The sequence below is a fragment of the Ascidia mentula genome, chromosome 2 (genome assembly GCF_947561715.1).
Source record: "Ascidia mentula chromosome 2, kaAscMent1.1, whole genome shotgun sequence".
Classification (NCBI taxonomy): domain Eukaryota; kingdom Metazoa; phylum Chordata; class Ascidiacea; order Phlebobranchia; family Ascidiidae; genus Ascidia; species Ascidia mentula.
Window position 1 is genome coordinate 15,903,010 of NC_138567.1, and position 13,752 is coordinate 15,916,761.

Sequence of the window (13,752 nt, forward strand, 5' to 3'; positions counted from 1 at the left end):
ACACTCCTCAAACGCATTTCGGCTGCAAAATGTTAAGTAACATTTGAAAACGAAATCCCTAGCAACAAATACTCTTACGCAGACCTACTATCGAACAAAATCAAACTTTGTCCTTCAAAAAACAGACTCCTTGTCTAATTCACATATTAACCATAGCTTATTTCAAGATAAGATTAAACTTAAATCCCTTAAATTTCGCACAAACACGGTCGCATCTAGCCTTTTTTCAACAAACAATTTAATATTATCCTTCCATCGAATAAATCAAACTTTGACTGAATGTGGAAAATTGAACTATAATTAACCTTACCCCAACCGCCGCACTTGTAAGTCTGTTATCTACATGAATTCGTGCCATATACATTCGCCGATTAAACTTCGTACAAACCCCAGCGTCTTCTGATTTTTTTTCACGTCGCTAATTGTGCTCGCTATCGATCGCTGCCTGCTGATTACTCTTTCCACAATTATAATTAAAAGTTTGTATTTTGCAAACTAATATTCCACTTTATTATATGGTCACTCTTCCGAATATTGGTGGAGATCCAACTGGGTACTGACAATCGCATGTTCGGCTGTCACATTCGTAATATTGGGATGGGACGGCACTAAACACGGCACTAAACACAAACGATCTGTTAAATTAGAATGCAACATATCGAGCTCACCCTTGATCGCTATGTGACTCACTAAGGTTCCGCTTCTCAATAAAGAAGTGCTTGTCAATGTTGGACTGGCAAACGTTGACGGATTGTAAAAAAAGTTGAAGTTTTTTTTTGCTTTCCTTCCAGTTGCTGCTTGTCAAACAAAACTGTGTCAAATCCCTTGACCGGTGCCAAGTTTCATAAAACAAGTACTCGCATGGATCAGCATTTACTCCGCTTCCAGTAATCTTGAATCGAAGGACTTGGTTGCTTGACCTAAAAAAACTGTTTTGGTTTTGTTCGTTATCGACATTGAATAAACGAAATATGGAGTTTGCTTCTGACCTCATATTAAACACTGTGTCAAACACAACGTTCATATCCACAACCTTTTTCGCCAATTCGTCATTATCACAAATGTAAACATGTACAATTATGTCGTGGACAGTTTCCTCTTCGTAAGTAGGAACAGCAACTCTGATTACCTTTTCCTTAGTCAAGCCAAAATACTTTTTAAATTTTGTCACAACGTCGAACCTTTAACAATAAAGAAATAAAGGCTGAGACAGGCGAAGATAAGCAATTGTAAAATCCTTACCCGCTGAAATGAGTTGTTGTAAAGGTGAAAGATTTAGTATTTTTATCCATTGTTAATGTTTTTACAAACTGCCATTCTCCATTTAGAGGTTTTTGGCGAACCTAAAAGTAAAACTAAACTCAAAATAAGGAATTAAAGAATCATACTGTGCTTCTTTGAGGGTGAACAGATACGTCCTGATGTCAGTAGTAAAATATAGTCGCAGACTAGCCTGTGTACTAAAACTGGTTTTTCAATATTTCAGGTCGGAACACATATACCGTAACTTCGAACGGAGCATCATCCATGTATCGAAAACATGTGGGAAGGGTTATTTCAACTGGAGATGCAAAAGTAATTCCTGCTGGCTCGCAATTTAAGATGGGTGTAAGTCGGCACACATCATCTTCACTGGGCCCACGAGACTTTTAAAAATGAGCAAAACACGTTCTAAATTTATTGATAAAACAAGTTATTAATAAAATGCATTACCATGCTGCCCGTTTCACTGACGTAAGAGGTAATTTCAATTTTCACATCTTCCGAACAAGAACCTCTGGGTATATTTACTTCACAATGTCCAACTCTCAGCGTTCCGCCTTTCGGACCAACCGTCTGAATAACAAAAAGTATTTTTGACAAAAGGCATGTCCTGCTTTATCGCTGCAGATAAACAGACGATTTAAGTAAAACAGAAATTTTCAATCCCGAAAAACTCATCGAACGTTTGTGTTGCAAATTCTGTAAACAAAAACAGACTACAAATAATTCTCTAAAGCTGGTATTGTCGCATGGGCAAAATTGATTTTGCCGTAAATCTGGTATAAATGCTTTTATCACCAATTTTCAAGACTATTTTCAGACAGCATAACGCATGGATCTCAAGTGTGATGTTGTTTAGTTCCATGCGGTAATGCTAAAACTTACAGAACTCGTTCGCAGATCATAGCTGGTATGTTCCGTTTGTTTATTATCGCCTAAAAGAACAAGCACTTATTTATTGTACGATCTTATTTAAAAAAACTTCTACGGCCAAACAATAAGTACTATTGTATATACTGTTTATTTTCCCACAATGCTTGGGTTTGTTGTTCAAGGTGCATAAAAAAATATTCAGCAGAATTGCGGGAGATTTTATCATGATTGTTTATCGGATCACGTCTTATCATAATCTAACTACATTGTATTTTAGGTTACGCCATACTGTATGTTTTTATTGCCAAATAGGGAGTAGAGACTTAAAGTTTCACAGTAACTTTCAAATTTACCAACACATATCATGGAAAGAATTTGACATTAAATTACAAACCTTTGACGCGCTTTATTAATTTCGATGACGTTGTAAGTTTTCGCTTTCGCCGCTGAGATCGTTTTTTAGAAGCACCAGAAGCTTCTAGAGATTGCAGAATTTCTAGAATAAGATAAATTTAGGTAACGTTGCTAAAAGACAAAGGTTTGTCCGGTAAATTTGACAAAGGAACTTTTATGCTTCGTTCATTTAGTGACAAGAAAAGTTGATACGAAAGCAGCAAGAAGCGATTAAAATATAGATAATTGTTTCGCATAACAAAGTAAATTTGTGTTTATACTTTATAGCAGGCAGTAAATACAACCAGTGCAATTCTTCTTTATCCCGATCGGTTATTGCAAGGTTTGCTGGTGCTATTGCTGTTTTTTGTTAGTATTTGATGATTTTCTTTAAAAGCTAAATTTACATAGCTCAGAAACAAATTGTGTTATTGTCTGCTAACAAACCCTTTGCCACTTCATTTGCGTATTGTTGAGCTTTTTTCCATTCCGTTACAGCCTTGCTAAAGTCCATTTCAGCTTCTTCAAGCAAATTTGGCTGCTCGGGTGTTGTAAACTTCGAAACAAGATTTTCCATCTTGCTAAAACTAAATCACTCTCCAATAGTTTAAAAAGAAAGAAAATATATTAGTATTCCCGAAACTACATGAAATGGTCTGCATAAAAAAGGGTATGTGTGATTTCAAAACAGTAAAACACAGAAGGGACAAAAGCAAATAAAGCGAAGAAGAAGCAAAAATTGAACCAAGAGTTTCCACAAAAGTTGAAGCGAAAACAAAGCAGTTTGGAGTAAATGTTCTAAGTGAAAGGCATAAACACAATTAAAATGTCTTAAGCAAATTGTTCAATCATATTCTTCAATCACCTAAAATTTCAAATAAAAAACATCAATTTAAAGTTGGCTGAGAAAGCAGTGCATAAGATTTTTGTTTAAATCCCTGTTTTTAAATTTCCTGCACTCCGTAATTTATCCTTAACAAGTATTTTAGTTGATTAAATGTGACATTACATCACTCCTGTGGATTGTGGTATTGTACACAAAAGTTCAATAACTACAAATGGACAGCGTGATTTACAGCAAACTTCATGACCATAACTATGACCGAGTCTGGAGAGTTTGAGCGGTTTTCTCAAACAAGTTTAACGCCATCTTTTTTACATCTTCATTGTGGCTTTGTGGCTCGTTACCATCACTTGGATTTTGTGATAAACTTTGGGTTTTGTGATAAACTGTCAAAACAAAAACATTGGAAAACTTAAATATTTCTATTTTTTATATATTTTTTATTTACCAGTCTGAAGTGTTTCTACTTCACGATTGATCCTCACAGTTTCCTCTTCAATTTTCAACCTTCTTTCTTCCAATCGTGCTATCTTTTCTTCCCATTCTTCTCTCTGTCGTTCATACTTGCTTGCGTCACCACCCATGTTTACATACAGATTACTGAACGTTTTGAAATCCCTGATCAAGTATTTGCACTGTTTATGTCAACAAGAAACGCAAATTTAATTTAATGTTTAAAGTGTTATATGACAAACGTATATCAATGAACCTTCGGCTTTTCGCAGTTTTTTTCCATTTTGCAATTTGTATCACAACCTACCACTTGCCATGTCTCACTACACTATTACTCCCACAAATAAACACCAAAAATGAACAAAATCTATTTAAATACTTTTTATTATCAGCCACAAACATACAACTTGCTTCAATTTGACGAGAGCTACACCAAACCTTAACAAACCAAATCAAGCGACGAGTTCCTCGCAAAGCTACACCCGTCTGATAATATGGCGACAAAGAATCGTTTGTGACTGGGAACTGTTTTGGCTGGGTGGATACGGTCTGGTGCATATCAAAGTCTTGCTTCTCGGGCGTGTACGAACAATGCCACTGAACCAACAAATGGGTTTTATTTAAAAATACAAAAGTCACGTAGCACAAGAGTTTAATTTATCCAGCAGCTCAAGGTGTTGTGGCAGATTGTTATGTTTGTGGAAACAATTTGCAGGCAATTTCTCCAGCAAAAAAACTTGATTGCGTCATCGAAGTACTTTATCATTGACAGTCGCGATGTGACTCACAGAATCATCAATCATCAATCATCTAAATATTTTATGTTTAGTTTAAATGGAAAGCCGAAGCCCATGCATCAAGGAGTGCCCGAAAACGCTTTGAGATCTAACACCGAAAACAAGCAATTTTTGCTTTTAACTAGTCAGGTATCGGACTATATTTTAGAATATGTTACCGTTTCAATTTTTCGTCTGTGAATTCAACTAAGGAATTTTACGTACACAGGACTACGCCAAACGCTACCAACATGACCGAGACAATTTAAAGATGACCGCTGAAAACCTGAACTTTTCTTGCCATGCGTACAACTTCACATCTGCTGCAGATATGTCTCAAGTCGTTGATTCATGTAAGTGTCACGTGATTGTAAAATCTCTGCATACAAGAATTTTTGTTTTTATAAAAAGTTATGTTTTATATATTGCATGCACAATTTGTTTGTTTAAATGTTCAGACCTCTCCAATATCAACCACGATAATACCAGCATTTTTTGCTGCGCGTTGCTTACATTGAAATACGAATACGGTGAAGACGGCGACGATGGAGACGCTAATCGAACAACGATACTCGGAAATCTGCTGACGAAATTTACTTCCGAACAATGCCCTAAACTGAAAGATGCAACAAAACTGTTTTTTGTCCAGGTTAAACGCTTGTTTTTTATAACAGAGGCCACACACTAACACTGTAGCGCAATTAGAAACACATAATTGGCAAAAATACGTAGGGACAATGTGAATATTCTTTGTCCTCATAGTAAAGATGCAAACACAACGATATCACAATAACCATTGGCCAAGAAAATGTGCTTCCGCACTTATAGCATTGTTATAGAACTTATTTGTGAATTCTACGTTGCTTGTGTTACTACCATATAACTAACAAGTCACCTTTTTAAAGTAATTTAAAAAATTCAAATCGGTTTTAAGAGCGCAGTATTTCTTTTACTTAATACGTTTCTACAATACGTTTTGCGATCGTCGTAGGAACCGAATAGTTCAGAGGAAGACAATGGAAGTGGTTTGTTTGATGACACAAGCAGCATGACAAAATATCCAGAAGTTTCACCAATACTTACAAATGTTTTGGTTGTTCACTCCCGCTCAAGTAAGTAGTTTCTTAGGGCTCGTGTAGGATCAGCTTTAAACTAGTTAAACTAGTGTATGAGATAGAAAAGTAAGCCCTTTAAGCACAACTAGTCCTTCTCGTTACTGCCCTGCATATATTCTCTCGCTTGATCACACCAAAGAACTATCATAGAAATCCCACGTAACCGTTAGAGGCGGTAAAGAGATATGATAATAATGTGTAACAGCTTCTTCGAATACGATATGTTCTACCGCCTAAATGGCTACAAAATACCGTTTAATGTAGGTTACAATCTGAAATACGGCGTTGATTCTTGTGGATCGATGTTTGTGAGCGCATTGTGTGAAAACTTGGAGGAATATGGCGACAAAAACGATATCATGCAAGTAAGAAATAAGATTGAAATTTCCTTCCAACTGCGTTCAGCTTTATTTCCTCATAATGTGTCCTTTACAACATACTTTTGCAGATCATGCAGAGGGTCAACTTTACAATGTCCAACCTGGGAGTTGCGGAAGTCCCACTTGTCACAACACACCTCACAAAACCGGTTTTCATTGGCTCGAAACCTAAGCATGATCAAATACAGGTATATAATATTGATCTTCAATAGGCCCATGTCGACCTAAGACCTATTACTGGTCTTAAAAATACAAACGTAAAAAAATGTGCTATTGCGCTGTATACTATTTTATACTTTTTCGGTAGCCTTGTATACTCATTGTGTCCCAAACACAAATGGCCTATAAAATATTATTGTTGTAAATATATTGCCTATCACCTCATCAACTAACTAATTACATTTTGCTAGGGGCACTTGCTCACATGGCACATGCCTTAATATTTCTTTCACCACGATTGGGTCGCAAATGTTTTCGCCTTCAGTTTTCATGTTTTCTAGTGTACGCAAGTTTTTGCCTTGCGCTTTCTTCTTTTTCATGCGTATGCTTATGTGTTGTATTTTGTTTTAATATGTAAATACCTCAACCTTCTCCCGGCAGCTTCTCGATAACCGCCTACGGTTCAAAGCTGTTCGGTTCTCGTCAGTTCACTGCACATGTTTACAGCGCATTACACTGCTATCACGACGGGAAAAAAATAAATTTTTATTATTATTATTATAATATATTAGTGTTTTGCAATTAACTCGTTCGTACAACCAGAGATTTTTGTCTTGTAAGTTGAATTTGCCAAGAAACAATTGAAACTTTTTTAAACACAAACTTTTACAGAATGCTCACCTGAGTGTTGGAGGAGCAACTCCTTTCCAGGAAGGATGAATTTTTCTAAGTATTTGGTCTCTGACATATAGTTTATATCGTGATTATGTATATATCATATATACTAAATGTACACATAATATGTAGTGTGTATTTGTGCAAATATTTATTTACAAAGACATGATCCTGTATAAATCAAACATGAGTTTCTGTATGTGGTAGACATTTTTTTTCTGCCCTGCGTGAACTCCTGCAAAAAATAAAATTTTTACGAGAGCTGCATGTAAACTGTTCAAAACAAATTTTTGTTTGCATTTCGAGCTAGAGGCAACGGTTGCCTTGTAGTTCAGAATAATACATAAGGCACGTAATGTAAAAAGAAAAACATCGTTTTGCGAAAAATGTCAAGTTTCGAATATATGAACATAAACTTCCCAGGAAGTTTTGAACAACGTTAACTTGCTGCGTTATCTCATAAAACGCCCGAGAGCTTTTTGTTGCGAATATATCACTTAAAAACGAAGTGTTCATTTGGCGATCTAAACTATGTGCACTGGGTGGCGCCATAGGCCCATATTTTAGCGACCCATCATTACACCACAAACAGACGAAACATTTTCCTATTTTTTAAAACATTTTTCTATTTTTTATCAGTATTCAGTAAGGTTCAAGCAAAATAAGTGACGCGTAATGTTTCCCAAACTTTTTTATCCGCGGAACACGGCAACTAAAAAAGAACTTTCAGGTGTTTTGCTTGTGTGTAGCGTTCCCCATTTAAGAAAAATAATCCGAAAAAAAAGATGTTTTTAGTTTGATCATTGCATCGGTTAGTTTGCAAAATTGCGTCGGGCATAACATCACACGGCTAATTACAATGTTATCAATTGATTGGAATATGTTACTATTTTCGTCCGTTACATTTATGCCAGAAGCGTTTCACCCTTGTGCTACAGCACTTTTTATTAACAAATTCATACACAAAAATGTTGCAATTTATAAAAAAAACGTGTTGTTAGCACCGAATGACGAAGGAGGTGGATTGAATCGCCAAAATCGTAAGGATTTTCGAAACCTTGTTACAAAGGATGGAAAGGTTGTCCCCTCTTGTAGTAATGTGATGAACTGTATGAAATATGTGTAATGAAAGTAAGTGCAAATATCAAAGACGAATGCAGCTCGCAATCGTCAATTCTTACACTTGTGGGTGATTAAACGGTTCAAAAAGTAGTTTGCAGACGTGGCATAAAATGTTTCGATGCAGTTATGCAGTTACCTAAAATTTTATAAAAATTTTAAATGCTTTCGAGTGAGGTTGAAACAACGAAAACAATATGGCGGAAATTTACGTTCAAGGTGGCGGTATTTCTTCAATGGATCCACAAAATGTTTTATCTCACCTGGCGGGACAATCTGCCCTTAGTTTACCCTATTTGGGAGCAATGGAACCCAATTCCTATTCTCATTCTTTTGTTAAAATTTTGTATCACTGCCTGCAATATTTCTTGGAGTCTTTGTTTCGTAACTACTTTTGTCAAGTGGACATTAGACGTAATAATTCAACCCCTGTTGCACATTTTCTTCATCTAATCGCAAACAAGTTGTTGTGTCAAAATTATATCATCACATTCTCACCAATGCTTGACGCTGCTATTGACCAAAAAATAAAGCACTCTCCAGAGGACAGTTTGTAGACAATTCGTTTCTCCGTGGCTTCTTTAGCAAAACTAAGCGCTTTGTTAATTCAAACAAACAGGCCTATTTTCTAATTCTCCGAATATTAACAACACCCTTCAAATACGCCCTGTGCGGCTCGATCTACGGCTGCAAAACGTTAACATTTGAGAGCGAAATCCATGGCAACAAATACTCTTACTCAAACCTATTATCGAACAAAATCAAACTTTGTCCTTCAAAAAACAGACTCCTTGTCAGGCTTCAGTCGCCTGGATTTCACTCGGGTCAGGCGACGCTTATGCGTTTTGTCGTGTAATACAACATAAATAATAAATATATATTTGCGTCATGTTTTCATGTTGTGACGTAGTATTTAAAGCTCAATCTTTTTCAACAAACAGTTTAATATTATCTTTCCATCGAATAAATCAAACTTTGACTGAATGTGGAAAATTGAACTATAATTAACCTTACCCCGACCGCCGCGCTTGTAAGTCTATTATCTACATGAATTCGTGCCATATACATTCGCCAATAAAACTTCGCACAAACCCCAGCGTCTTCTAATTTTTTTCAATAAATGGATTCGAATTTCCCGCTTCAAATCGCTAATTGTGCTAACTATCAAGCGCTGTATGCTGATTACTCTTTCCACAATAATAATTGAAAGTTGGTATTTTGCAAACTAACATTCCACTTTATTATATGGTCACTCTTCCGAATGTTGGTGGAGATCCAACTGGGCACAGAAAGTCGCATTTTCGGTAGACACATTCGTGGTATTGGGCGGAGACGGCACTAAACACAAACGATCTGTTAAATAAGAATGCAGCATATCGAGCTCACCCTTGATCGCTATGTGACTCACTAAGGTTCCGCTTCTCAATAAAGAAGTGCTTTGACGGATTGTAAGAAAAGTTGAAGTTTTTTTTTGCTTTCCTTCCAGTTGCTCCTTGTCAAACAAAATTGTGTCAGATGCCTTGACCGGTGCCAAGTTTCATAAAATAAGTACTCGCATGGATCAGCATTTACTCCGCTTCCAGTAATCTTGAATCGAAGGACTTGGTTGCTTGACCTAAAAAACTTTTTTGGTTTTTGTTTGTTATCGACATTGAATGAACGAAATATGGAGTTTGCTTCTGACCTCATATTAAACACTGTGTCAAACACAACGTTCATATCCACAACCTTTTTTGCCGATTCGTCATTATCACAAATGTAAACATGTGCCATTATGTCCTGGACAGTTTCAGGACAGAACCTCTGGGTATATTTACTTCGCAATGTCCAACTCTCAGCGTTCCCTCTTTTGGATCAACCGTCTGAATAACAAAAATATTTTTGACAAAAGGCATGTCTTGTTTTATCGCTGCAGATACGCAGACGGTTTGAGTAAAACCGAAATTGACAATCCCGAAAAACTCAACGAACGTTTGTGTTGCAAATTCTGTAAACAAAAACAGACTACAAATAATTCTCTAAAGTTGGTATTGTCACATGGGTAACCACCACTAGAACAACCCTACAGGGTCACTTTTATCGATAAACCTCGCACCACTAGCTTGGATACACGGGAGGGTAAGCCGCTCACCCACCATAAATTGACGCAAAATTGATTTTGTCGTAAATCTGGTATAAATGCTTTTATCACCAATTTTCATGACTATTTTCAGACAGCATACCGCATGGATCTAAAGTGTGATGTTGTTTAGTTCCACACGGTAATGCTAAAACTTACAGAACTTGTTCGCAGGTCAGAGCTGGTATGTTCCATTTGTTTATTATCGCCTAAAAGAACAAGCACTTATTTATTCTACGATCGTATTTAAAAAATCTTGCATGACCAAACAATAAGTACTATTGTGTATATTTCTGAAAAACTGTTTATTTTCCCGGAAAGCTTGTCGTTCAAGGTGCATAAAAATATTTCAGCAGAATTGAAGGAGATCGCGATTGGTTTATTGGATCACGTCTTACTGTATATTTTTATTGCTATAGAGGGGCAGTAGAAACTTGACGTTTCACAGTAACTTTCGAATTCACCAACACATATCATGGAATGAATTTGACATTAAATTACAAACCTTTAACGCGCTTTACTAATTTCGATGAGGTTGTAAGTTTTCGCTTTCGCCGCTGAGATTGTTCATAAGAAGCACCAGAAGCTTCTACAGATTGCAGAATTTATAGAATAATATAAATTTAGGTAACGTTTCTAAAACACAAAAGTTTGTGCGGCGAATTTGACAAAGGAAATTTTATGCTTTGATCATTTAGTGTCAAAAAAAGTTTATACGAAAGCAGCAAGAAGCGATTAAAATATAGATAATTGGTTCGTGTAACAAAGTAAATTTGTTTTTATGCTGTATAAATGTCAGTCAGTAAAGTTACAACCCTTTACAAAAATTATCAAGGGCAACTATTCTTTAAACCGATCGGTTATTGTAAATAATACAACTTGCATCAATTTGATGAGCTCTACATCAAACCTCAACTATCTAAATCAAGCGACGAGTTCCTCGCAAAGTACACCCGTCGTATAATATGGCCAATAAGAATCGAACCAATATATGGGTTAAATTTAACAATACAAAAGTCAAGTAGCACAGAGTTTAATTAATCCAACAGCTTAAGGTATTGCGGCAGATTTGCTATGTAACATTTTGAGTGACATATTGGTGCCACTCGCGTCTTTTATAACTATACGAACAGGCGCGTGTCTCTGGTGAAGGCAAACAATAAATATATATTTTGAATGATCAGTTTGTCTTGCAGATTTGACAATGCTTTTCTCTGTAACAATAGCGACGTAGTCTTTTTTATGTAGAAAACAGGCACAACTGTTTGTATTCATGGGAACAGTCATATGGCGCAATATTTATCAGTACTCAATAGTTAGCAGTTATATAATGGCAACGTTTCGCACGAAAATGAAGACACACAGACATAGCAACTGTTCTATTACCCGAGGACAGAAAGTTCCACTCCCTCTGAAGGTTTTCACAAGCTTTAAAATTACTTTTGTAACTTCTCTCTAGTTTTGATTAAGTTGTCCCCTGATATAAAGAACATATATTTAACAAAATAGTTCATCTTTTCTGTACGAATTCAGACCATAGAGTAGTTTGGAGGGTCAGCGAATATGCGTCCACTGTTTATACAGGATTAGTAACAGACCGATATTCACCACCATTATAACTTAATATAGCTTGACCAAACAAGTTTTTAACGAGTGTTTGTTCAATATATCTGGCAACGCTACGTTAAATTGTTTACGTGGAAGTGTGTTTTTATCTAATATTTTTTTTCAATGGAAGCCAAGCAACATTTTATTATTGTTCTCAACGAGTATTTTTTGTGGTTTTGCTAAGAATGTTATTTTCAATTCTTTAATTCGAAATATTTCTTCATCACGAGTTTCCCCAGGGGCGATATAATCGTATCGGCGATTGGCAGTTGCGTCGAAACATGAATTAAGAGATGTACTTTTACTTGTGTTTGAGACTTTTTCAGTGCGTTTCATTCTTTCTGGTTAGCTCTCAATTACTGTTCAGGATGATTTTAAGACCTTCTATACGTTGTTGTGTGAACAGTGGATTAAATTCCACCGCTTGCGGTGATTTGATGGAAAAGAATGATTGAAAACGTCATTTCCGCTGGTTCTGGATTTGCCTTTAAAACACCGGGATACTTCCATCTACCACCAACAATGTTTAAAGGCACACTCTGCATGTGGAGGCAAAAGGGTTTAGACGAATAAATGAATTCGACGACGAGTACAAGAGTAGTCTGGAAACATCTGAAGCCTTGGAACCGCGGTATCCCACGATCATGGTTAGACAAGTGATAAATGTACCAAAGTCTGGAAAAACAGGTTGGGCCGTTGCATCACCCGCTCTACATCCACATGAAGTTTACGAACTTACTCCTACCGAGAAAATGTCTTACATTCGAATATCATGACGGTATACAAAGTGTTTGCCCATTTTGCTCGCTTGTTCACGAACTGCAGGCCAATTGCTCTTCGACTCGACGATTCCCTGAACAAGCATGTTAATTACAACCTAGTAGACATTGCGCTTTTTGTGGACACGCATCAATGGTTATTTTACATCGAGCCAAATATAGACATCAAATGGGCCCATGCAACTTCGACAGACTTTTAAACTGCCATAACTATGGCATCTGTTGTTCGTGCGGCGTCGAAAAACAGACCGAACGAGTCGCGCTGTTTAACTATTCACAACGCAACATAAAAAAATATCATCACACTGATAGCCTCCAGTCATCTATTGGATATTTACGAGGGCTGGTTCCATTAAATCGACGCAAATATAACATCAGTAATCTATTACTGGCAAACATATGGTCAGTGTTTTCTGCGTTTTTGCCCAATTGCCCACAGACCAGGTGCTGTCGGCAGTTTCCGTTTTTACTACCTCACAATTCTTTCTTCTCTCTTATCTCTCTTAGTGGTTTTCCTCAATCACACCAAGTTTTTGTACGTTTCTCTTAGATTAGCTCACAGACAGGTCGCTGTACAACGTACATTGATCATCAGTAGTACGTAACCTTTTAGTTTTCGTTTATAATTGATTTTAAATGGTTGTTCCTATTAGAAATATATATGCTGATGTCTATAAGTGGGCATAAGTGAGACGCATGAATCCGGATTTTACACCAAAGAGGTGATGTTGTATAATGTTGAAACGATAAATATCGTGCAGACACAGTGAGCATATTCTGTGAGATGCAAAAACATTGCCATTGTTTCGACCCATAATGCCTGACAATGCAGCTTGGTGAGATCAATCTTGCCGGCCGAACGGCCAGACAAAAACTTCCACTTTTGTGGTGACTTTTCAATCCGTACGGCACCAAGCTAGGTGCAACCATCCGGAAAAACACGCTACGATCAACAAATAAGGCCATCATGCCCCGTGTCACTATAAATAAGCCGCACTGTTGAGACCATTGTGTTCGAAACAAAAACTGATGACACGTAATTTGAGATGCTTTGCGTCATCCCATGATAATGTTTGGAGAGTGCCAGTGTGTGCGACTGTACTTGATTCAGTTGGCCTTAGGCTTCCGTCGACTCAGTCAAGCGTAAATGATATTTTTAGAGTAAAGTCGTGTGTGGCATGTAGAGAATGTGTTTG

At 36.8% G+C, this 13,752-nt stretch overlaps 3 protein-coding genes across 5 annotated transcripts in view; 1 reads left to right on the forward strand and 2 right to left on the reverse strand.

The window, feature by feature from the left end:
* Positions 1-500: 500 nt before the first annotated feature.
* The window catches only part of LOC145890445 (uncharacterized), a 74,619-nt gene continuing 61,367 nt past the window's right edge, over positions 501-13,752 (reverse strand). The window contains exons 1-10 of one of the 3 annotated variants that reach the window (XM_082981522.1): positions 3,822-4,004; positions 2,977-3,759; positions 2,531-2,632; positions 2,149-2,198; positions 1,714-1,836; positions 1,503-1,646; positions 1,243-1,343; positions 990-1,181; positions 691-920; positions 501-620 (exon numbers count right to left, since the gene is read on the reverse strand). In XM_082981522.1, the coding sequence (XP_082837648.1) occupies positions 520-620; positions 691-920; positions 990-1,181; positions 1,243-1,343; positions 1,503-1,646; positions 1,714-1,836; positions 2,149-2,198; positions 2,531-2,632; positions 2,977-3,106 (1,173 nt within the window). In that variant the 5' untranslated portion in view covers positions 3,107-3,759; positions 3,822-4,004 and the 3' untranslated portion in view covers positions 501-519. Of the gene's footprint in view, positions 621-690; positions 930-989; positions 1,182-1,242; positions 1,344-1,502; positions 1,647-1,713; positions 1,837-2,148; positions 2,199-2,530; positions 2,633-2,976; positions 3,760-3,821; positions 4,005-13,752 lie in introns of those variants that run through there. The other 2 variants (XM_082981520.1, XM_082981521.1) reach the window with 2 other exon arrangements.
* On the forward strand, positions 4,636-7,039 carry LOC145890456 (caspase-7-like). Its single transcript, XM_082981534.1, has 7 exons — positions 4,636-4,752; positions 4,832-4,955; positions 5,061-5,251; positions 5,594-5,714; positions 5,982-6,082; positions 6,166-6,285; positions 6,929-7,039. Exons 1-7 carry the CDS (start codon positions 4,648-4,650, stop codon positions 6,974-6,976), a joined length of 810 nt encoding a protein of 269 aa, XP_082837660.1. The 5' UTR covers positions 4,636-4,647; the 3' UTR covers positions 6,977-7,039.
* Positions 9,300-13,752, reverse strand: part of LOC145888931 (uncharacterized) — a 64,696-nt gene continuing 60,243 nt past the window's right edge. The window contains exon 7 of the mRNA XM_082979801.1: positions 9,300-9,388. Coding sequence (XP_082835927.1) covers positions 9,300-9,388 — 89 coding nt within the window. The remainder of the gene's footprint in view (positions 9,389-13,752) is intronic.